General features: G+C 40.4%; 1 protein-coding gene across 1 annotated transcript; it reads left to right on the top strand.

Annotated features, from left to right (window-relative positions):
• Positions 1-107: 107 nt before the first annotated feature.
• Positions 108-20,559, top strand: SVOP (SV2 related protein). Its single transcript, XM_035565766.2, has 16 exons — positions 108-142; positions 4,105-4,265; positions 5,838-5,923; positions 6,711-6,809; positions 8,021-8,092; positions 8,591-8,715; positions 11,412-11,475; positions 12,925-13,050; positions 14,076-14,204; positions 15,587-15,660; positions 15,987-16,063; positions 16,357-16,464; positions 17,949-18,060; positions 19,279-19,360; positions 19,596-19,685; positions 20,172-20,559. Exons 1-16 carry the CDS (start codon positions 108-110, stop codon positions 20,376-20,378), a joined length of 1,647 nt encoding a protein of 548 aa, XP_035421659.1. The 3' UTR covers positions 20,379-20,559.
• Positions 20,560-21,877: the final 1,318 nt, after the last annotated feature.

Here is a 21,877-nt window from a genome sequence, read left to right as displayed (position 1 = left end):
TGCAGGCTGCCGGAGCTGTCCAGCCGCTCGCGCCTGCCTGCCCGCAGCTCCAGCCATCCCCGCCATGCGAGAGCGATGAGAGCAGCTCCTCCAGACGCAGCCCGGCAATGGAGGATGATTTATTCCAGCTGAGACAGCTGCCGTAAGTAGCACCGGTAGGGGAGCAGGGATGCGCAGGGTTTCTGCTCAACGGGCTGCGGGGATGTTGTGCATCCTGGGGGTTCTGAAGGGAATTATTTCGGGGAAGTGTCTTAGGCCCCGGGAAGCAGGCCATTTTCCTTGTGTAGCTGCCTGGGTTCAGCATCCTGGGGCATGCATGCAGGGGTTCGTTTGTTATATAAATTCACTCCATTTTAATCTGTGCGTGAACTTGCTGGCTGGTAGAAATAAGGAGGGGTGAAATAAAACCCTGGAAGTGCCAAAAGATTTTCTGAGAGGAAACATTGCTATTGCATTTGCAAGGTGGATTGCAGCTGTAAATAACATTGTGCTAGGGAAGGCATCTTCCTCGGCTTCCTGCTTCGTGCTGTGAACTGATTGCAGATTGCAACCTTTTTTTTTGCAAAGGTGTGTGTGCAGTGAGTATCATTAATATTTGCTAACTGTGTGTTTCAGGGAAGCAAACGCTGCTGCACAGGGAAAACGCTGTTGTTTATGACAAACTCCTTGCTGTTGGGATGTGGTTGTTAGATCTGTGCAAGAAGGCGATAAAAGCGCTGCTGCCTTTTAACAGCAGGATTTCCTTTCCTTTTCATGAGTTCAAAATGTTTTCTTTAAAAATAAGTGCATTTCTCCTAATGCCCCATTATCGTGTGGTTTGAAACACATTCCTGTTTGTAAACCATTGACTCTGCACGGCAGGGAATTAATGTTTAAAGTTGATTTTAAATATTAATGAGCTCATGTCAATGACAGAACAAACTGTCCCATAACATTTCTAATAAGTTGGGAAAATGGACTTGAAATCCTGGTATTTTCAAATACTTAGTTCAGTTGCATTCAGCTTGTAAGTAAAAAGAATGAGACATGATTTCATTAGGCCATCTTTCCCTGTCTTCTTTTTTTTTTTTTTTCTTTTTAAACAAAGCTCAGAAAAATGTTCTAAAGTACTTTTCAGTGTAGGTATAAATAGATTTATTCAAGACTGGAAGATCTTGCAAACAAATGCATCTCACTGAGATGTCTCAGCTGTGAAGAATTTAGCAAGTACGGAACAGTGAATGTCTCTGTGTGTTTTTCTTCATTTGTGTCAGTTTGCTTCATAGCTTCTTAAGTGAAAAACATTTTCTTTTATTTGCTGTGATGAGGAATGTGGCCAGGGAGCTCTCTACTCAGTTTGCCATTGAAGTATTTACGATTTTTAGATCAGTCGCTGTACCTTTGTACAGCATCTGGAACCATCGTCTCCAAAATGGTCAGTTCTGAAAGTCTGCGTGAACAAATATTACACAATATGAAAGAGTAACACAGGGGTTTTGTGGTTTTGTGATCAGGCACTTTATGGTCAGAAAGGGTTTTATTAGTGTAAAAAGTTTTGCTTGTGGCTTGCTAGAACACTGAATAGTTGCCAGTATAGATTGTATGAATGAGATTCAGTCACAATCCCGTGGAGTAATGGCACTTCAGACCTCCTGAAATCTGGAGAGAACGTGTCCATAGACTTCAGTGGGCTTTGCATCAGGCTTTGGGACTGCCAAAATTGTAGTAATAGTTCTTATAAAAAAAAAAAAGGCAAATAAAGAAATTTGCTTTCTTTTAGTTAAACCAGATGCTTGTTCAGCTTTTACAGGTAAGATATCAATGGTGTTTTCATATTAATTGCCCTTTGTAATGAAATGTCATCTCACAGGCATAATAATTTCAGTTTGTTTAGGTTGTTTGCTATGTATTTTTTAGATCATATGAGGATTATGTCTTCAGTGACAATTTTAAAGCAAGTAATAATTACTTGTGTTTGTCCTATAGGGTCAACAAGAGAAAATTCAAAACAAGGTAGTTGGAACTAGATTGTTGGACTAGATTTCAGAACAAGACTGTTGGAACCAGGTGATCTTTGAGGTCCCTTCCAACCCAGATCATTCTATAGTTGTAGTGAGTTTAAAACAAAAAACAAAAAAAAACAGATGGAGCGAATTTAATATCAAGTTTCTGAATGGAACTAAGAACTTGAACTTGGAGGAGTTTCATGATTCTGTTTGTCTTGTCTTATAACTGAGTGAAGAATGCCCCCAAATTGAGAGAATTCCTAGTTTCACCTTAGTCAGTGTAGTTTTCTTGTTCATTTTGCAGAGGCCTAGAGTTTTGTTCCGTGTACTTATGTTTAAGACCTTCAAATGTTACCCTGGGAAACAAAATTTGTCAATCTGTTGTTTGTCTGCCAAGAAACAAAGGCCAGAGAAAAGCTTTTTGTGTCCTGCTGCAGTTGAGAACATTACTGAAGTAGTACAATGACTATTTACCCCGTACATATCTTGGGATGCCCTGTGTACTTGGCCAACAAAACAATCTGAAAACATCTCAACAGTCTGCAAATCAAATGTTTGTGAGTGATAACCTCACAAAATGATCGCTGGGCTTCTGTCTCCAGGTGGTTGCCAGAATATCATTAGTGAGCATGTGCAATTCCCCAGATGGGATGTGGTCAGGGAAATGAGGTGCCAGGACTTTGAAAAAAATATATATGTTCTGGATCCCTCCAGTATATGGTTCTACAACAGAGAACAGGACTGAAGGGCTGGTTGTGGCCAGGACTCCTTTATTTGTAGACCCCATGGGTGACTGAGATATTCATTCCTCCATCCTCGTAGTCACCATTGGACCAAAATCAATATACTGGAGTTTTGTAGATTGCCCATCATTTTGCCCTTATGTTAGTATTGACTGTGTCATCAACACTTGTAAGAGAAAATAAGATTGCCAAATATACAAAGCCTTTCAGATCACCTTTAGAAATGTCATACATGCATGTCAGCTTGCTGCAGCTGCAGCTGGCAAAGATGCTGATAGTTTAGTTTTGGCAACCTTTAAGCCAAGGGATTAAACTGAAATTCAAGAGGCTCTTTGCTAATCCTTATCGTAGAATTGAAATGCTGAGGTGTTGGAAGTCAGGAGAGGTAGTAGCAAGACTACCTTAATCCATTTCCAGAAAAATGCTTCGATAAAGTCCAAGAAATTGCTCTTTGCCAGGGTGAAAAAATTACACTGATGTTGCAGGTAGAGTGAAGGAGAATTGAGGAGTGTGTTACACCAGATATAGTAGATCTGATTCAAAATCTTTGTTTCATCTCACAAAAGCTACATGATGGAGAATGCTCCTACTCCACATTATGTGAACCATTGCCCAAAATCACTCAATCAAAAAATGAAAGTTGTGTCAATTGAGCAAAGTTCTTTTTTCATGTCTTCTTCTCTCCATGGTCTCACTGCAGAGATTAGCCAATTCCCACTCACCTGGTGCCAGAAATGATATAAAATACAGGCAGTTGTGACCATGGCACTCACATGACAATAAATATGTCATATGTCACAGCTTTAACTGTCAGGCTGGTACATGCTTCAGTCTTGATTTGGTCTTAGTGAAAGAAGAAGCATCCTTTGATTACTTTCTTATTCTGTCCCACCTCGTTACAGATTCAAAAAGTGCACAGATGAACCAAGTATTGGAAATCAAATAGTTTCTTAAAATACAGGTATTTCATTAATTACATGATATTGAAGACTTAAGTTCAAGACAAGAGATGAAAGCAATCATATTTATAGTCACAGAATCATCACCATGGATTTCAGTGTATGTTTACAACCTGTATATTGTTATAACTTTATATATTAGCATGGTGACATCCTATTTGTACAAAAATGATGACTATATCCCATAGCAGTGTGCCTCTGCAGTTTTTCCAAAGATAGTAGCAACCAGCAGGTTACCATATTTAAGAGCAGATACAAATGAAAGTCACAGCGTTCTCTGTGAACGTGAAATGGAGACAGGAGGGTGGTGGGAAACCTGCCAGCTATTTGACCAAATAGTCCTTCAAGACAAACCAAACACAGCTTCAACCTGGAAAAGACCCAGCAAAGTGTTTATCCTCATTTCTGTATTCTCAGGGTGGTCAAGTTTCGCCGCACTGGGGAAAGTTCAAGGTCAGAAGAGGATGCCATTTCAGGAGAACATGAAATTCAGATTGAGGGTGTTCGGACAGAGCTAGAGGCTGTCGAGCTAGAGGATGGAGCTGCAGTGCCAAAAGAATTTGCCAACCCAACTGATGGTGAGCAGGTTTCTTGTTTCCCTTCACAGAAAAAAAGTGTGGCCTCTTCATATCTTCCAGGATGAATACACTGGGTTTAGAGAAGATAAGGATCCACAGATCATAAAAGAAAACAATAACGGGCAAATTAGGTTGTACCTGAAAATGATGATTTAGTAACATTGTCCTCTGAGGGTTCTTTTATGTGTTTGATTTTATATTACCAGTACTAGACCCTTTCAAGGAGTTGTATGGAGTTTTGTATTTTAAGGAGTTGTCACCACCGATTTCAGATAGGCAGCTTGCTAAAGTTTCCTTTAAAATTGATCAGTACTCCGAAATCATTGCCAAGTTTACTGGAGCAGTTACACGTGGCTCAACTGAGTGTGAAACCTCTGTGATGTTCCTGTCTCCCACTTGCCTAGAGGACAAGAGGGACAGAATAAATTTGCATCCCAGCCTCTTCTTTGGGCCTGGGAGAAAAGTGCTGACTGCCCTGAAGGTAACACCACTTCAGATGGTATGAGAAGTGCTGGTTTTGTCTTAGCACAAGGCGTACTCAAATTTTCTAGGATGGCTATTTTCCCAGAGACATATTGATTAACATATTGATGCAATAGGAAGCCAGAGTAGCGTGGAGTGAGTTGGATGAGTTTCTTGAAAGACTCAGTGCATCAATGCAAGCCTGCAGATATATGTAGAATTTCAGTTGGCACATCACCCAAAGAAGTGCGATGCAGCCTGCCAGTACGATGAGCTTCAGTGCCAACACATCAAACGCCTGGGTTGCAGTCACAGACTCGGGTCCTGTGACATCTCTGCCTTATTGGTTGGATTATGTTTGATTTCCTTTTGGTTTGTGTTTGGTCTTTCGTTTTGTGAGGATGTCCGACTCTTAGCTAGATAAAGCTTTCCTGTGGCAAATGTACTTTATTAGCTGCTGTAAGCGTTAAATCCTTGAAACTTAAACTGATTAAAACAACTTGAAGATCAAAATTTGGTTGTATTTTTCATTTTGCATTTGAGCAGAGGAATTTGATATATCTTAGCCTCTTCAGATAGCACAAAATAATGAGGTCATGACAACGTGTGGGAAACAACCATCAGCATTTTTAACAAAACTGTTTTAAGATTTAGATGCCTTGGGAAAATTCTTCATTCAAATAATTACAATTTGACTCTCAATTCAACAAAATACTCTTCTGCACTTTCCATCTCTTGTATAGTATTGCTATGTACTGTTATATATACTTCTCAGCAGAGGAAGTTGCAAGTGAGTGGCTGGTGGAGTCACTCCTGGTAGTAGTCAGCTGAAAATACACCGAAGTCATTGGTCCTACACTGATTTACTTCTACGTGAATAAAATATTTTATGAATATTTAAGATTGTCTTGGCTTTTGCACAATTCCTGAAAACCATTGAGATTTTCCTGGGTAAGCTTTGCGTAAAAGCTAGGTAGCTCTGCTATTTATTTTAAATCTAAGCAGATTACCCAATTAATAAGTAATTGCATTGACAGAAAGTGCTGTCTCAAGGGATGCGTCTTACTAGGAAAGGAATACACTTCTGCACTAGAATTGTTTTCTTTCTAGATACTTTCATGGTGGAAGATGCGGTGGAAGCCATTGGATTTGGAAAGTTCCAGTGGAAGCTCTCTGTTATTACTGGATTAGCATGGGCAAGTACTTTTTATCCAGATCAATTGCATGATCACCAGTTAGAGAATCTAAGTGATTTCAAATTATGTAGCCATTCTCTGTAGACAAAAAGATCTCTAAACAGATAGTTGTGCAACAAAGAATGTTACCTGAAATTCTAAAATCACAGCTGGACTCACACTTGTTATGTAGAGGTAACGAGTGGCTGGTTGGTTTCTCTGTTGCTGAAGTTGTTATAAGTCAGGGTTTAAAAAATCATTTTGGTTCTCTCCTTCAAATACTCATTTCAAATGGAAAGTGCAGTAGGCTATTCCTGCAGAGACAGATCTCAGTCTTCAGTCAGTGATTTTACCACATTTCATCCCATTAGCTACATTCTCTGTTTCCTGTATTAGTCAACATTATTGTTCTTGTAATCTCTGTTTCAGGTGAACAGCGATCCAGTACTCGTAGTTTTAACTTTGGTATCAAGAACAGGAAGACAGGCTTTGTTTTCACTTGTCTGCTATTTCTGAAGTGGTATTTGTTACATTTACTGTGGTATATTTAGGGTAGTAATACCTTGAGCCTGTATTTACTAGCTATCGTCTACATGTACGATTACAGTCTGTTATAGTTCAGAACCTAAGCCAGTAGTGGAATTTGTACATCCACTTTACCTTGCAAACGTAACTGTTTTATTTCACCTACAGAGTGGAAATCGCATGAGCAGAACCAAAGTTAATTTCAAGACGATGGATTAAGAACTGCTATGTCAATCGAATTTTCAGTCAGTTATTTGTTCTTATTTCATTTTTACCTTTCTAGATGGCAGATGCTATGGAAATGATGATTTTAAGTATCCTAGCTCCTCAGCTTCATTGTGAGTGGCGATTACCAAGCTGGCAGGTTGCATTGCTCACATCGGTAGGAAAAATAACTGACAGCTCCTGTATTCTGTAAGGTTTTTCCACTCATTGTTCAGATATTATGCTTTAGATTCCAAAGTTATCTCTGTTCATTGCCTTTGCAAATTGTGTTTGGCTTAAAAGAAATAGGAATTTCTTTTAAAAGCCAGAGCTTAAAGAAGAAACTCAGTGAGAACTGAGGAAAATTCGCAAGTTTCAGGTTCAAAGTTTCATGTGATTTCTAGGAAAATATATTAATTGACTCCGATTTACCCTAAAATTCAAACCATTTAATTAAAAAAAAAAAGGTAAATTTTGGCCATCTTTCTTGAAAATCCTTTTCACCGTATGTAGTCTCCCTTGTACATGGCCAGACTGGGAGCCATAAGGGAAAGAGCAAGCAATCACTTTTCAAGGTGGATCACCCAGTGATCTTTGCAAGCAAAGCTCTTATAATACCACCTCCAAGAATGGGGCTATGATGTTGGAAACATGTAATGCCTTTGGAGATAAGAAAACTGGTTTGGGGAACCTTCTCTCAGCATATACCTCTGTTGTGTTGCATGCCCTTTAACTCCTGCAACATTTCTTTTTCCTGTAGATTTGATACTATTTGCGGTTTTGTGTAAATTGGTCAAAATACTCAGTAAATTTAAATAAGTTAAGATCATGTGGGGCCTTGCTGTGAAGCAGATGAAAGATTTTTTTGTGGGTTAAGAAGACCCTTCAGCAAAAAAGAAAAGGCAAACATCAAAACCAAGACAATGATTTCCATTTAGTAGCAAATTGTGCTCTCGGGTCATTTCTCATAATTCAATTTCTTTCCACTTATCAAAAGCTCAGAAATATTCAGCACTAGTCTAATTCAGCAGTTCCCAGATTAACAGGGAAGGTAAGGGTGCGATGATGGCAAGTAGCTTGGCAGCGATTTAGTCTGCTGAAACTCATCCCCAATCCTGGGCAATAGCAAACGCCCTCTCAAGTCAGTAGAAGTGAAGGTGGGCTAATGCTGAGTGGCTTTTGAAAAATCCTACTACTTTACTACCTAATAATTACCTTTAATAGTCTCTGCTGCAGAGGAACTAGACACAGAATACCTGGACATTTTGCTTTATTGTTAGTGATGAAGTTTTCTAGTTTAATTGTGAAGCTGTGTTTTCTTTGCTGCCATACAGAAATTTTCACTTGTCTTGCTGTTAAGGGGAAGATTTTTTTCTGTTTTTTTTGTAGGTGGTGTTTGTGGGAATGATGTCCAGTTCCACCCTCTGGGGAAACATTTCAGATCAGTATGGAAGGAAAACAGTAAGTCTTCAGCTCTCACTGAAATATATTCAAGTATTGCTGCAGCGTGAGTGTTCTAGTGCGTGATGTTCACAAATGTCATAGCCCACATATACGAAGAATTAAGCACAATTAAGCAGAGCCAGAAGTGACCTCCCATGAAATAAAAGGACAGAAGTTTGGAGAGGAAAGCAGAAAATGAGAAGTGAGAAAAATAAAGACTGATGTAACAGCCTGACTGTGTTACAAACTGAAGTTTGTTTTTTTTGTTGTTGTGAAAGCCTCTATGAAATTCTGGGTGCAATACAGCAAATCACTTAAATGGATTCTTTGTAACTGGGTTCCAGGTAACTTGTAGTACCAGCCATGCCACCTTTCTCCAGTCATTAGGAAACCTTTAGCTATTGGGCTTACAGAAATAGCATCGGCACTTTCTGGGTTTGAAGCTCTAGTTTACATTTTGTTAATTTGTGTTACAGCAGAGACTTTATTTTCCTCTTGCTTTTTTGTTAAATACAGGGGCTAAAGATCAGTGTGTTATGGACGCTCTATTATGGGATCCTCAGTGGTTTTGCACCGGTGTACAGCTGGATCTTGGTGCTGAGGGGCCTGGTGGGCTTTGGCATTGGAGGAGTGCCTCAGTCGTAAGTAAATATTCACGAGCCCAAATTTCTCTTTTCTATCTTCTTTGTTTTATGTTTTTAAAAATGCTTGTATCAAATTGAAGACATTCCTTGGTTTCACTGTCCCAAGCTCATTTTTCTTTTAGTATTTGCAACTAATATATTTAACTCTGAGAAGGCTTTGAAGATATCTAATACATCACTGAAGTGAATCAGATTTACAAAGACTTCCATGTGAACAAGCTGGGTACTTAAAAGTAATATGTTGTGTGCCCTGAGATCTGTTAAGCTTCTCTCATTCCCTCAGGTAAACCGTGGTGAAAATGAGAGGCCCAGGTAGGCCTCCTAGAAGTGGATAAAGCCCAACAGACAGTGTTTGGTAGCTGTGCCCAAACACTGCATTGCCAGATTGTATTGGGGAAGTCATTAAGGATGATGTGGACTTGTTGCAATACACTAACAGTTAGAACGAAGGGGTAGAACGAAGCCCTGACTGCTGCTGGTTTTTTAGAAAAACTCCAGATTATTGTTTAATCATAGCCTGATCTTTCGGTTCTGAACCTGAATTGGAATTCCAAAATCACATCACGCAAACCTGGAGCAGTTGAGGTATTTTAATGGCTCGGACACATTTCTAACAAGAAAGTAGCACCAGGATATTTCTCTATTACTCTATCATTCCGTTCACTGAAGAGGAGGATCTCTAAATTTTCCACCTTGAATAAATAAATCTGCTCTTGGCTTTTAATTATAAATGGAAAGGGACGAGTATATCCATTCTCTCTCTGTGTAGTCTTTTATCCTTATTAATAATTGATATTTTGCCCCATGGAGGTGCTATTTCGGAGTAGTCAGAGCCTAAGTTTGATTGATGGCTCATAGACTTCTTCATAAGGCAGGTCAATATCCTGTCTTTTCTATTGCCATTCCCAGATAAAAGATTCAGAGCTGAGTTGGAGCATCATAGTATTATTAATTTCCCTTTTCTGCTCACCTGACCCCTTTTAGAAGCTGCACGAAAGCATAACGGGTGTGTAAAATAGGAAAGTCCTCAGCCTGCCCTGTATCAACCAACAGTGAGGCAGTTTCTGCCATGCAGTTCCAACTGAGCACAACTGGAATGAAGCAGGAGAACAACAAAGACAAAGCGTCAGAGTTAATAATGCCTTGTACTGCAAACACATATTAGTGTTGTTCCACAGAGCCTCAGTGGAACGGCTGCAGCTCAGCTAATGCCATTTTACAGAGGGATAGATAAAACACAAAAGCAACATGACTTAATGAGAGACAAAGAAGAGATGGTTGCAGAACTCAGAGTGGATTCCATTGCTGCTGAGCCTTTTTCTTGCTCTTACTATAATAGTGATACCTTTGACAAAAAGAATAAATATGTAAGTAACAGGAGAAATAGCTCCTTTCTAATATTAAGTAGGCTGTATAACTTTGGATATGAGTAGCTGAATTTCAGTGGAATGACGTAGGCATCCTTATCATGGTATTATTGTATTCTGTAATGGATATGGGAGAGAATTTTTATGAAAGGTGCTATTAAAAAGAATGCATCCAGCAGTAATAAATTAATAAACTAATAGCAGATTTATCTTTATGTATGTAGGACCTGCACCTGAGGCCTCCTCTTGGAATCTTCTGTGAGATATTATGTAACCCTGAGTATGACTATTCATTCACTTTTCCAGAATCCAGTCTTGCAGAGATATGTTGTATTCTCTAAAGAGAATGGCTCTTTACAGCATTAATTTCCCTCTGCTTCCTGCTGTGATATATAGGGAACTGCTCTACATTTCATGACATGTGATTCTTCTTCCTTTTCCTCTTAATTACTGATTTAATATCATACTTTGATGAACCAAGTTCTGGGAAGTTAGAGATCAATCCACCATTTCTCAAGTCAGAAGGAATTTTGCCACAAGCGTTAAAGAAAGCCTAAGGAGTTTACAGGCAGAAACAAGATGAGTCAGTGGAATGCAAATAGAGTAGGAGCAAAGAACTACAAGTCTTACCAGACTGAAGAGGACAAGAGAGCCTCAGCTGGCTGCTGGCCCTGGGGTTCCATCCTCAGGAAATACTCATACAGAAGCTGTACCATTACTCCTTGGCACAGTCATGAAACAACTCTGCAAAGTTAGACGATTTCTTTTTGAATTTCCACAATAAAAGAATGCAAATTATTTACCAGTGTTATATATTAAGTATTATTATTAAGGTATTGGATACCAGAAGCACAATCAGATCTAGAAAGTATTTACCTCTTAGAAAATTGAAACCTGGCAGAGTAGGCCAATGTAAAATTCACTGAGCCAGTTGTAAAGCCCTGAAGAAATACTTTACGTAGCAAGCGTTTGTGTCGACTGCTGATGGACCACATTGAAAATACAGGCACAATGCCTGTCCCAGCCCAAAGCAATGTTAGGAAAACATACGCTCCAAGAACTGCTACATTTAGCCAACAACTATAGCATCACAAAGTCACATGAACAGAGCAAATCCTTCCTTTCTTGCAATGATGAACTAAAAGAGATTGTTTTGTTGTAGCAAGTGGAGCCTGAACACCGTCCACAGTCTTGCTTGCTCTGAAGACCAGGAAGGGGTTTCTGTCACCATTGTGGGTTTGGCGATTTTAATAAAAGACAAGTGTGTTGTCTGAACAGTTCTCAATGTGCTAACGTAACATTTTTCTCAATGTTCACTCTTTGCAGGGTAACCTTATATGCTGAATTCCTTCCAATGAAAGCCAGAGCAAAATGCATTTTGTTAATAGAGGTGAGCAGTGTAGCTATGTGTACTGGTCTATAGGGGGACAAATTCTGCAGTTGGTTACATCCATCCAGTTAGTGTGGAACTGAGGTTAACTTCATACACTAGATCTAGGTCAGGTCTGAAAGCAGCATACTGCATTTTTGTGAGGGTTTGCACTTGTTGCTGGTCTGCCTTTTTGCAAATTAACATGCATCCAGTGCTGCATAAGTTATTGGCCTAATGTGAGCTGGCTCGTGAAGATCCAGATCAGGAGGGTTTACATTTGTATTCCTCAATATCACTAGGATTTGTGCCTGAAATCTCCTTTTCCCACATTTTGAGATGAATACTCACATGGAGTGAGCTAAGACAAGCCTGCATCGTGCTCTCCAGCACTAAGGCTAGTGGTCCCAGAACCAGTGCCAAGCACCCAGCACTTCCGAGGGCAGCACGCAAGGAGCCCTTTGGGTGTGACCTAATGCCATGGTGAAATTAATCTACAGCTCACTACTGGATAACGGGGAACTGACTGTTCAGTAAATTGAGAGCTAAATTCAGCTCTCCAGACTCACTCCAAATATATCAAAGTCACAGAGAACAGAATTTTGCCTTATAAATACTTTAAGGCAGTATTTGCAGCCCTTGCATGGATGGTTGAAGGGTGCCAGTGCTGAGCAGAGAACAGTACTATTACTGGTCTGCATCAGTCCATTTGGAAGGAGTATCCTCATGAAAAATACTGAATCCAAACAGTTTCTCAAATACAAAATCAATTTTCTAAGATAACTGCTGGCTAGTCCTACTTTCAGTTGATTAATCTTTTGGAAACAGAGTTCAGTAGATAAATGACGCTTTTCTGTGTCACTTTTGTTCTGTCACAGTTTGGCTACCTCAGAGCAACCCTGGGTTAGAAATACATTCTGAGCATTAAATAGTGAGCTACCAGGTAAAGGAAACTAGTCCTTGTGCAGATTCATAATCCAAAGGAGAATAATCGTGCATGGCTAAGATATGCAAGAGGATGCCAGCTCCGTTATTTGCCAGGAAGCTATCAATTCCGTCTTTCATTTGCAGGACAAACTCTGTGGCTTTGGTAGCTTGGTTTTGTAAAGGAAAACAAATACCATAAATCTCATGGTGGTAGGTGGGAATAATACCCATAGACAAATGTTAATAGTTATTTTGCTTAAGAAGCACAAGGTGATGAGTCTTTTCATTATGAGAAGCTACCTACAGTTAAACATGAGTGTCTAAAGAAAGTTGATGCTAGGTATTCAGAGCTGAGCTTCTGCAACACATAAACAAATCTCCTTAAAATGTCCGGATTTCTGTTGAATACAGTGGTGCATATTTGAAATGTCTCTGGCATTTCTCTCTCCAGCTGTCCCTTGAGAGCACATTTTCGAATGCTACAAAGAATGCCTTAATAGCATTCTCATTCTCATTTGTGACTGTTTCTTTTCCCTTTGGCAGGTCTTCTGGGCTATTGGGACCGTGTTTGAAGTCCTCCTAGCAGTGTTGGTGATGCCCACTCTTGGATGGCGGTGGCTTCTCATTCTTTCTGCCCTTCCTCTTTTGCTCTTCGCTGTCCTGTGTTTTGTAAGTATTCTTCTAAAGATGTGTAACCCGGTTGAAGGGTATTGTGACAGCTTTTGAGCTTTGAGTTGGTGTATTTGTGAAACATCTGAAATAATGACAAAAATTCCATTGTTTCAGCAGAGTACTAGTAACAACACTGCAGTGGGAACTGTGTTTATGTGACTGTAATTGCTAGAGGACAATGGTGGGCTGGAATTTATGAAGCCAAATCAGGCCTGGCAATCTCTTTCCAATTTAATGACTTTGTTTCAAGTCATTTCAATGGAATCAACATTTTATTAAAATCTGTTGCTGTTTCCCTGACTGCTCTTTAGATTCTTAAATTATTTTACCAAAAATCATTACTTCTGTAATTAATGTCCATTCAAAAAGAAAAAAAAAGACCCAATCCAGGGGTAAAATCTGCGTCGTGGGGGTCAGGTTCTTAAATAAGGATGTATGTAAGTTAAACCTGAGCTTCAGTGTGCTATTTGGTAATACGTCTACCATTCATTCGGTCTTCTCAAACACATATGTCCTTGTCAGGTTGTTTAGCAGCTCTTATTATTCCTCAGTCGCTGTCATTGTTTTTCAGGAATACCTCCAAACAGTTATACAAGTGCTAACGTGCTTGTTTTTAAAAGGAGCTTAAAAATGCAAATTTTGTAATGCCTAGAGCATCATGTTATCTGCCCTGGATGCTCTGCCTTTCCCACTGAGAAAATATAATGCCAAGATCCTGCAAAAATGTCTAATATTTCTCAAGAGTGAAAATGAGGCAACAGAAGGGAAAGATTTAGGCTAGAGTTCTGACTTTATGGTGAAAGTGCTGTTTTGCGGTTTCTTAAAGCCTAATAAGGAACCTGACATTTGACACAAAGATGTTTTCCTGATTTGTTAAAGATTGGTTCTGTGATCCTTTCTTATGTTAGTAGTCTGCTAGAGTCATGGAGATTTCCCACTGTAAACCCACAGAGAAAGTCCCCAGTTTGTTTACTGCTGTGTTTTTGACGTCTTTGTGCATGTGATGTGCTTTGCTCTGCTAGTGGCTGCCAGAAAGTGCCAGGTATGATGTATTATCTGGAAATCAAGAAAAAGCAATTGCCACTTTAAAGCGGATAGCAACAGAAAATGGAGCTCCAATGCCCTTGGGAAAATTAATTATTTCCAGACAGGTAGGTACAGGTAACAGACACCTTAATAATGTGGGATATGTACTACAGTCATGTGTATTTTTATAAGCAGATAATCAATGTTAAATTTAATTTTAATGTCTCAACCACGAATTAAATATGAGAGATGATCACGTATGCCTATTCCACGGTGAGGAAGAATTAGTTTCTCATTTTTATTTACATGAAAATCCCGAAAGTCAAAAGGACCTTCAAAATGCGCATTAATGTTATTTTGCCTCTCTTTAAGACCTTTCTGTTAAAGAAAATCAGATCTCGTGGCTGTAGAAGAGCTCAGATCAAAATTCCCAGATCTAAACTCATGAGGCAAGGTGGAATTGGATCCTTTAGCTGTATCTCATTTTGAATCTAATCCTGGTTTTGTGGAGCTGGAAAGCTACAAGCTCCTATTCAGTCCTAATGCATGGAGTAATTCAAGTTGTTACTTCTGCACTGTATTATATTACTGCGTGAATTGCACTGGATTTCTTTTCTCTTTAGTTTTATATGGCCAACTTTTCAGCACCCCTGTCAATATACAAAGTGGCTCTGCATTTACAGAATGAAGAGCAGACTTTTATAGCAAAAGAAAGTTACAAGAAAAGTTACAAGAAAAGAAAGTTAGCCAGCAATCAGGGACAGCAGAGGGAGACCTGTAGGTCTGAACAACAGCAAAATTGCAGAACGAGGCAGGAGCCTCTTGGTAATGATCTTGCTAATTGGAAATACAGGTTTGATTTGCTGTGGTCTGGATCAGTGATGACTGGAGATCCTGTGCCTTTCACAAATGCTTGGTTCAGTTAGGGTAATTTTCATGGGCTGTGCAGGAATGGTCTGCAAGTTTTGGAAGATTCTGTTTTCAGGGTGGGGTGGGAAAGCACTTTTCCTTAACCACAAGTTTATGTGCTGAGCCTGCCAGTCTGTCTGTCTAAGAAACACTCAGTTTAAAAGGGGTCTGCTTGCCAGAGGGCTGCTTATAGTTCTGTGGGACCTCACCCTAGATCAGAAGCCCTGATGGGCTGTGCTAATTTACCAGACCTGACTGTGGGCCACATGAGTCATATGTCAGCTGTGGATTGGCAAAGTTCTGCTCTACCTCTTTCCAGCCTCTCCTTGTTCAGATAGATTCTCACCTCCCTTGTGGAGCAGTAGCATGCCCCATGCACGAACTGTTTTGATAATATTATGTTCCCAGAGAATTCCACTTAGAAGATTCCAACTTCAGTGTGGCTCCTCCAACCTGAAGAGCCCCAAGTTGAAACTGAACACTTGTCCTGAGCTATAGTACATCATACTTTGTGTTATGTTATCCCTTGCTACCGTACATCCTCCAGTCTAGGAGCAGTGAGTACCATGATTGTCTGACTTCCATTTGTTTTCAACAGGAAGACCGAGGAAAAATGAGGGACCTTTTTACACCACATTTTAGATGGACCACGTTGTTACTCTGGTTTATATGGTAAGAGAAAATATAAATGGCTCGGTGCCAGCACAATTCTAAATGGCTTTTGATGGAGGTATTTTGTAGTATCACTAAAATACAGCAACTTCCTCCTCCTCAAAATAAATAAATAAATAAATAAAAGTATTGATTTGTAATTTATTAAACCACCCAGTCACTAGCATTCTAGATCTAATTGCCCTTTCATTTTCTAAATGCTGATAGGAAATAGCTTTGAGGTAGCACTTAGCAGAAGTCCTCACACAGTGAGTTCAGTTTTGATTTGTGTTGTTTACTATAGGTTTGGTCAGCTGAGACTTCCTTTCTTATTTTCTTCCTTGCAGGTTTTCCAATGCTTTTTCATATTATGGGTTAGTTTTATTAACTACAGAGTTCTTCCAAGCAGGAGACGTGTGCAGCAGTGAGTACTAGTCCATCTCTTCTTTTTAAATATGCCCTATTAGGTAATGGAATATCTTTTATTGGATCACTTTCTGCTGTTAGTTTGAAAAGGACTGTGGATGCTAATCTGAATTTTAAGGCATCAAAACAGTTCAGTTCCAGCTGTATCTTCTGGGCAGAATATACCTGCTGTTCAGCAGGGTTTCTTCCATACATCTCTTCTATCAGTTTCAGCAGTAAGAATTGTGAGTAAAGGAAGATGAGTGGAGAAGAAATTACTTAAATTATGTTCATTTTTTTTTTCTCCCACAGTTTCCAGTAGAAGGAAAGAAGTTAAAGCAAAGTGCAGCCTGAGCTGTGAGTATCTGACAGAGGAAGACTACACTGATCTGCTCTGGACAACTCTGTCAGAATTCCCTGGTAAGTGGCAATAAGAAGCACCAGTTCTTCACTGCCAACGTGATCGGAATGGACTCTGGTACAGCAATGAAATGGGCTCTTCTGTCTGGCCTAATGTCAATGTGTTTTCAATTGAAAACCGTCCAATTTCCGGCTTGGACGGTTTGATATATGCATTACACACAGTAGCTGTAGCTCTCTTCACTGTCCGTGTGATCTCTACAGATAAAATCACTAGTAATTGCTTTGCGAAGCTAGAGTGGCCTGTCTCCTTGTGGATTCTATCCAAGCAACATATTAGGCATTCAGAGGAAGAGTAACAATTAAATCAAAGGGGCAGGATTGCTTGAACTTCTATCCATAAATGACTATCCAGAACTATTTTAAAGGGATCGTGGGTACAGTGAATCAATGGAGGACTTGCTTCCTAAAGCTCTGTGTCCAGCATTAGTCGCGATTTTTAGTCAGTTTTAAGGGAATTTCAATGAACAGCTTGACACAGGACAAGCAAGATAGTATGTGATAGCCACTGTTTCTTCACATGTAGAAGATCTCTCAGTATTAATCTGTTTGAAATAATACTGTGAGGCAGTGGTCAGGATATTTTCAGCGCTCTATGTTGTAGTTTCAGGGACTCAAAGAGAAGCCATTTAATAGGTGAAAAGTTGTAAGTCTGTGACTGGCAAATACGCACAGTCCCTACCTAGAGGGAAGGCTGTCCTGTATAAGAGTCATTCTGAGAAGGATGTAAGTGTACAGTGGACAGAATACAGTATGTACTCTTGGACTGATGCTGTAGCTGACCAGGCTGATTTGATCCTGAGACGTAATAAAGTAGGAGTAAGAAATAATAACCGGCTATCTCTGAATGACACAGGCAACACATAATCCTCACACTTGCTGTACCTCTGCTTTGAAAAAGATCTGGAAAAGTTGCAGAAGAGAATATTTAAGATTGGGAGACTTACAGAGCTTGATCCATTTCTTTTATTAAAGAGCAGGTGAGAAGTAATTTGATGGCAGTATGTAAATAACTTAATGGAAAGAAAATACTAGGTTCTAAAGAGCCTTAAATCTAGCAGTAGAAAGATTAGTAGGGGACAGTGGTTGGAAGTTGAATGAAATATATTCCAGTTAGACATAAGACAGGCATTTTCAGTGCTCAGGTTGGTAACCACTGCAATAACCAGTATTTAGCAGATGTCACAGTTGATTGCTTGCTCCTACATCGGGTTGTGTCCCCTGAATGTGCAGGCATGTGGGTGCTTGGACCACTGGGGCTGTGAACATGGCACAAAACCATCTGAGACAGGGAGCTTCTGTTTGTCATGTAGTACCAGTGACTGGGCCAGTCTATTCTATTCCCCTGCCTGATGCCTCTGACAGCAAAGTATTATAAAAAGAGAACAACTCTTCAAACCTCAGTAACAGCCGATGTTAATAGCTAGCTGATGCAACTTCCACCTGAGCTCTGTTCCCAACAGTCAACTTGTCTCCTTCTACAGGTGTGTTAGTAACACTGTGGATTATTGATCGGATAGGCCGCAAGAAAACCATGGCCCTGTCCTTTTTTGTCTTCTCGTTTTGCAGTCTTTTGCTGTTCCTCTGTGTTGGAAGGTAAGTAAAACACAATGAAAAAGTGGTACTGATTCATCCACGTTCTCTCTAGATTGTAGCAGAAGTGGAAGTGGTGGTTTGAAAAGCTGTGAACTGGTCGTGCTCAACTGGAGAAAATTAAGGATGAGCTTAGGTTTTCTCACCAGGGTTTGATTGAAAACTAAAAGAAGTGGGAGATGAGAAATACTTTACTATAATTTTGCAGACAGAACAATCCAAAGGGGAAATTAAGACATCATGTCTGAGTAGGAGGTAGCCATTGGACAATGTTAAAGTCAGATCTGATGTCATGAGCCTCGGTAGCTGGTTCGTGTACTTCTCCCAGTGCCATTCATTACTCAGGTTTTCCCCAGACTGACTGTATAATAATTACCAGGGTAGCGCTTCACAACCGAGCCCAGTCTCTGCCTCCCATTCAGAGGCTCTGACCTCTTCACTTGTTTTCGTGGGCTCTCAGTGGTCTGAGTGCTACAGCACAATTATGTGAGAAGCAATAGGCAGAGACTGGCACAACCAAAAGTTGCATACGGCATGGGGGAGTGGAGCTTGATGTTGTCATTGCAGATATGGGGGGCCTGACTTCAAAATAACTTGGTTTCACGTTTTCTTATTGTTCAGCCAAATTTCTGGCTGAGCACTGAGAGTCTGCCTTTGATTGCATCTAGCCTCAGTGCCACACGCATGCAACAATGTCTGTTTCTCGGGGCTGAAGAACAAGGAAACAACAAAATAGCTGGTGGAGAGCTGTCTGAATTTAAACCTTTTCAGGCACTGTAAGAAACCTCACAGTACAGAAAATGTGTAATGAGAAACCTTACAAAGCTGCAAATATTCAGTTGGTATGTAGGTTCATGTATTTTAAACAGGAAAGCTGCAGTCTGATTTCCTTCTCGTCTGTGCCATTTTTTTCTTAGCACCATTCACAACATGGAATATATTTTTCTTATTTAGATAAGCTTAGGCACTGGCTGTTTATTTCAATAGTCCGCAGCTGTTATTTAGAATGAATACACTTTAGAAAACTGATGTGATTGTGGGAATGCACATTGTTTGGCATCATTATTATATTAAAGGTCCAGAAAAAATAAAAAGGGTTCATTAGAAAACAAAAGGAATTGCTCTAACAAATTTAGCATTTTTTATTGCACTTGCCTCCAAGTTAAACAAACAGATTGTACAGAACAATCCCAAACACTGCTCTCCTTTTTATTCTCGCAGAAATGTTCTTACTGTGCTGCTCTTCATTGCAAGAGCTTTTATTTCAGGAGGATTTCAGGCTGCTTATGTTTACACTCCTGAGGTAAGGAGGTTGATTTTGTACTGAGAATATTTAAGGGGAGTGAGAACATGGTGGGAAAGTCATTTTTATGACCTCTTCACAATGGACCTAACCCCAGATATGAGTTCATGATCTTGTTGTCGTTGTCTAACAGAATGTGCTCTAGTGCCACTTATTAATTTCCATTGATTAAGGAGATGGAAGGAAGAGCAGAGAGCTGCCCACTTGGATTAACGGCCTAATGCTTTGTTCACAGGTTTATCCAACAGCCACGCGTGCTTTGGGGCTGGGAACGTGCAGTGGAATGGCCAGAGTGGGAGCCCTCATAACCCCGTTCATTGCACAGGTAAATTCCCTCCTCCCGAGGCTGATGGCACGGGAAGGTGATGGAGGACCTGTCTCGCTGCTGCAAGGGCCATACCAAGGGCAATCTCTGCATGATGTGTTGAAGGAGGGTTGTTGTTGCCCATTTCCTGAGGAGAGTTCAGGCTCACCTCTGAATTTCTCTCTTACTCCAGAGGTCATATGATGGGGAATAAATAACCAAGGAGCAGGCTGCCTGCATGGCTGCTGTAAGGGAGGTTTGTGAAAAACATTGTAAAAGATAGTTAGCTAAGGGAGAATGAGGTCTTAGGCAGAGGGAAGAGCACAGACCAAATCGAGAGAGCTCTTGCTGCAGTCTCCCTTCCAACCATATTCCCTGTGCTGGAGAGCACTATAATGGATTAAATTTCCAAGGCACTAAAATTCATCCTACTACATTCGTATTTGCACTTCTTTCTGTGATGAGGCTCAGGGGTACTATTTCGTATTTTCTGCCTTTTTTCTGCAGGTGATGTTGGAATCTTCAGTCTATTTAACACTGGTGGTGTACAGTGGATGTTGCCTGCTGGCCGCTGTGGCTTCGTGCTTCTTGCCCATTGAAACAAAAGGCCGTGGACTGCAGGAGTCCAGCCACAGAGAATGGGGACAGGAGATGGTTGGGAGAGGATCTCATTCCCCGGGAGTCACCAGGTCAAACTCTGGATCACAGGAATGATGGGACATGAAATCCTGAGGAAAGAATGGATGATATGATCAAGATATGTTTCACAAAAGTCCAAGCCTGAAGCATAGAAAGCAGACCATACTGTCACTGCCAATGTCATGTGTCAAACTGCAGGAACTTTTGGGTTGAGCCTAAGCAAATTGCATCTCTACTGCTCCTTGCTCACACTCATAAAAACTTTGCTTCCGTATTGAGAGGCATTTGATCCAGATATCATTTGAAATTTAGCAGGAAGGGTTTTTCTTAAGTTTCTTGTGCTTGCATGGTCAGCTATTCAGCTTAAAATGTCCCGTGTCAAGCAAATAGCTAACTGAATGCCACTCAGTATAAGCTGTAATTAAAATAATGTACTCTTGATGCCTAAAATCAAAAGATTTATATTTATTGTGTACCTGGCATAGCACACACGGTGGATTCCATACACTACAGGATAGGTTTTATGAATTAGATGCCTGCCTTGCACTTTTTAGCCATCAACAACAACAACAAAATGAGGTAACAGCAAACCAACCAATGCTCTCTAGTTCCCTTGCTTATGGGTTCTGCTCCTTGAGAACTGACAGGCACTGTAAGTGAGACTGCTTGGAATCTATTTCCTGAATGTTTCTGCCTCCCGAGGCAGGTAGTTTTGGTTGGTGAGGAGTGGTATTTGTTGCAGAGACAGAACCTCATATGAAAATGTAAATCTTGATGGTTTGGAGCAGAAATTGACTTTTCTAACATTGCCAGAAACACTGAGCACTCTGTTTGTCGCCTGGTGAAGACTGCTTCGGCTGTACTGGTGTCTCTTTGTGTGTGGAGATGCACGCTGTGTTTTTCTGCATGGGTCCAGGTCTGTTTCTGCTCAATTTGCCTAAGTATGTTCCCGCAGTGGTGTAGCCAGAACCTTTGGTCAAGATGCCTCAGTCGGAACAGCTGCGTGTAGCAGTTTGGATGGAGCCGCTTTCAAGCGTCTCCCAACAGAAGCTGGTCTCCTGACAGCTGGACTGAACTTTTCGATAGCTGCAGATTGTACATCGACTGCAACGTCAAGCTGGTGACAAAGGAATGTATCTGGCATCATGTCATAAACATAGAAAAATCCTGGGAAGAGCCAAACCACAATCTTCCTTGGAAGAGGAACTGCACTCCTTCAGATGTAGCTAGCCTGCGGAGGTCAATGACCCTGGAGAATGTAAAAGTTCAGGCGGGGATAAGTTTGTCTTGTTTATCTGAAATCTGTCACTATGCAGGGAGTTAGGTTTCAGAGTCTGTGGACATGCAGCGAGGAAATACCTAAGGAAACTGAGACCTGTCCTAGCCGTGTCTCAGTTTATTTTACGGATTCCGGACTGTGGAACACACAACCAAATGTGAGATGGACTAGATGCTAATCACTAGGCTGTGGGAAAGCAATACATTTTTGTAATACGTGTGGTCAGTCGTCTCACATAAGCGTAGGTAAGTGTGCAACAAATTTTGCACAATAGGCTATTTTAAATATTCTGGGA

Source organism: Cygnus atratus, chromosome 17, assembly GCF_013377495.2.
Source record: "Cygnus atratus isolate AKBS03 ecotype Queensland, Australia chromosome 17, CAtr_DNAZoo_HiC_assembly, whole genome shotgun sequence".
Taxonomy (NCBI): domain Eukaryota; kingdom Metazoa; phylum Chordata; class Aves; order Anseriformes; family Anatidae; genus Cygnus; species Cygnus atratus.
This window is presented reverse-complemented; position numbering and strand designations above follow the sequence as displayed.

Bases quoted from the DNA above. Each gene is read 5' to 3' on its own strand.
- SVOP (XM_035565766.2), top strand. From the start codon at position 108: ATGGAGGATGATTTATTCCAGCTGAGACAGCTGCC. The intron at 14,205-15,586 runs GTAGGTACAGGT...TGTTTTCAACAG, and splicing joins AATTAATTATTTCCAGACAG to GAAGACCGAGGAAAAATGAG. The intron at 18,061-19,278 runs GTAAGTAAAACA...TTATTCTCGCAG, and splicing joins CTGTTCCTCTGTGTTGGAAG to AAATGTTCTTACTGTGCTGC.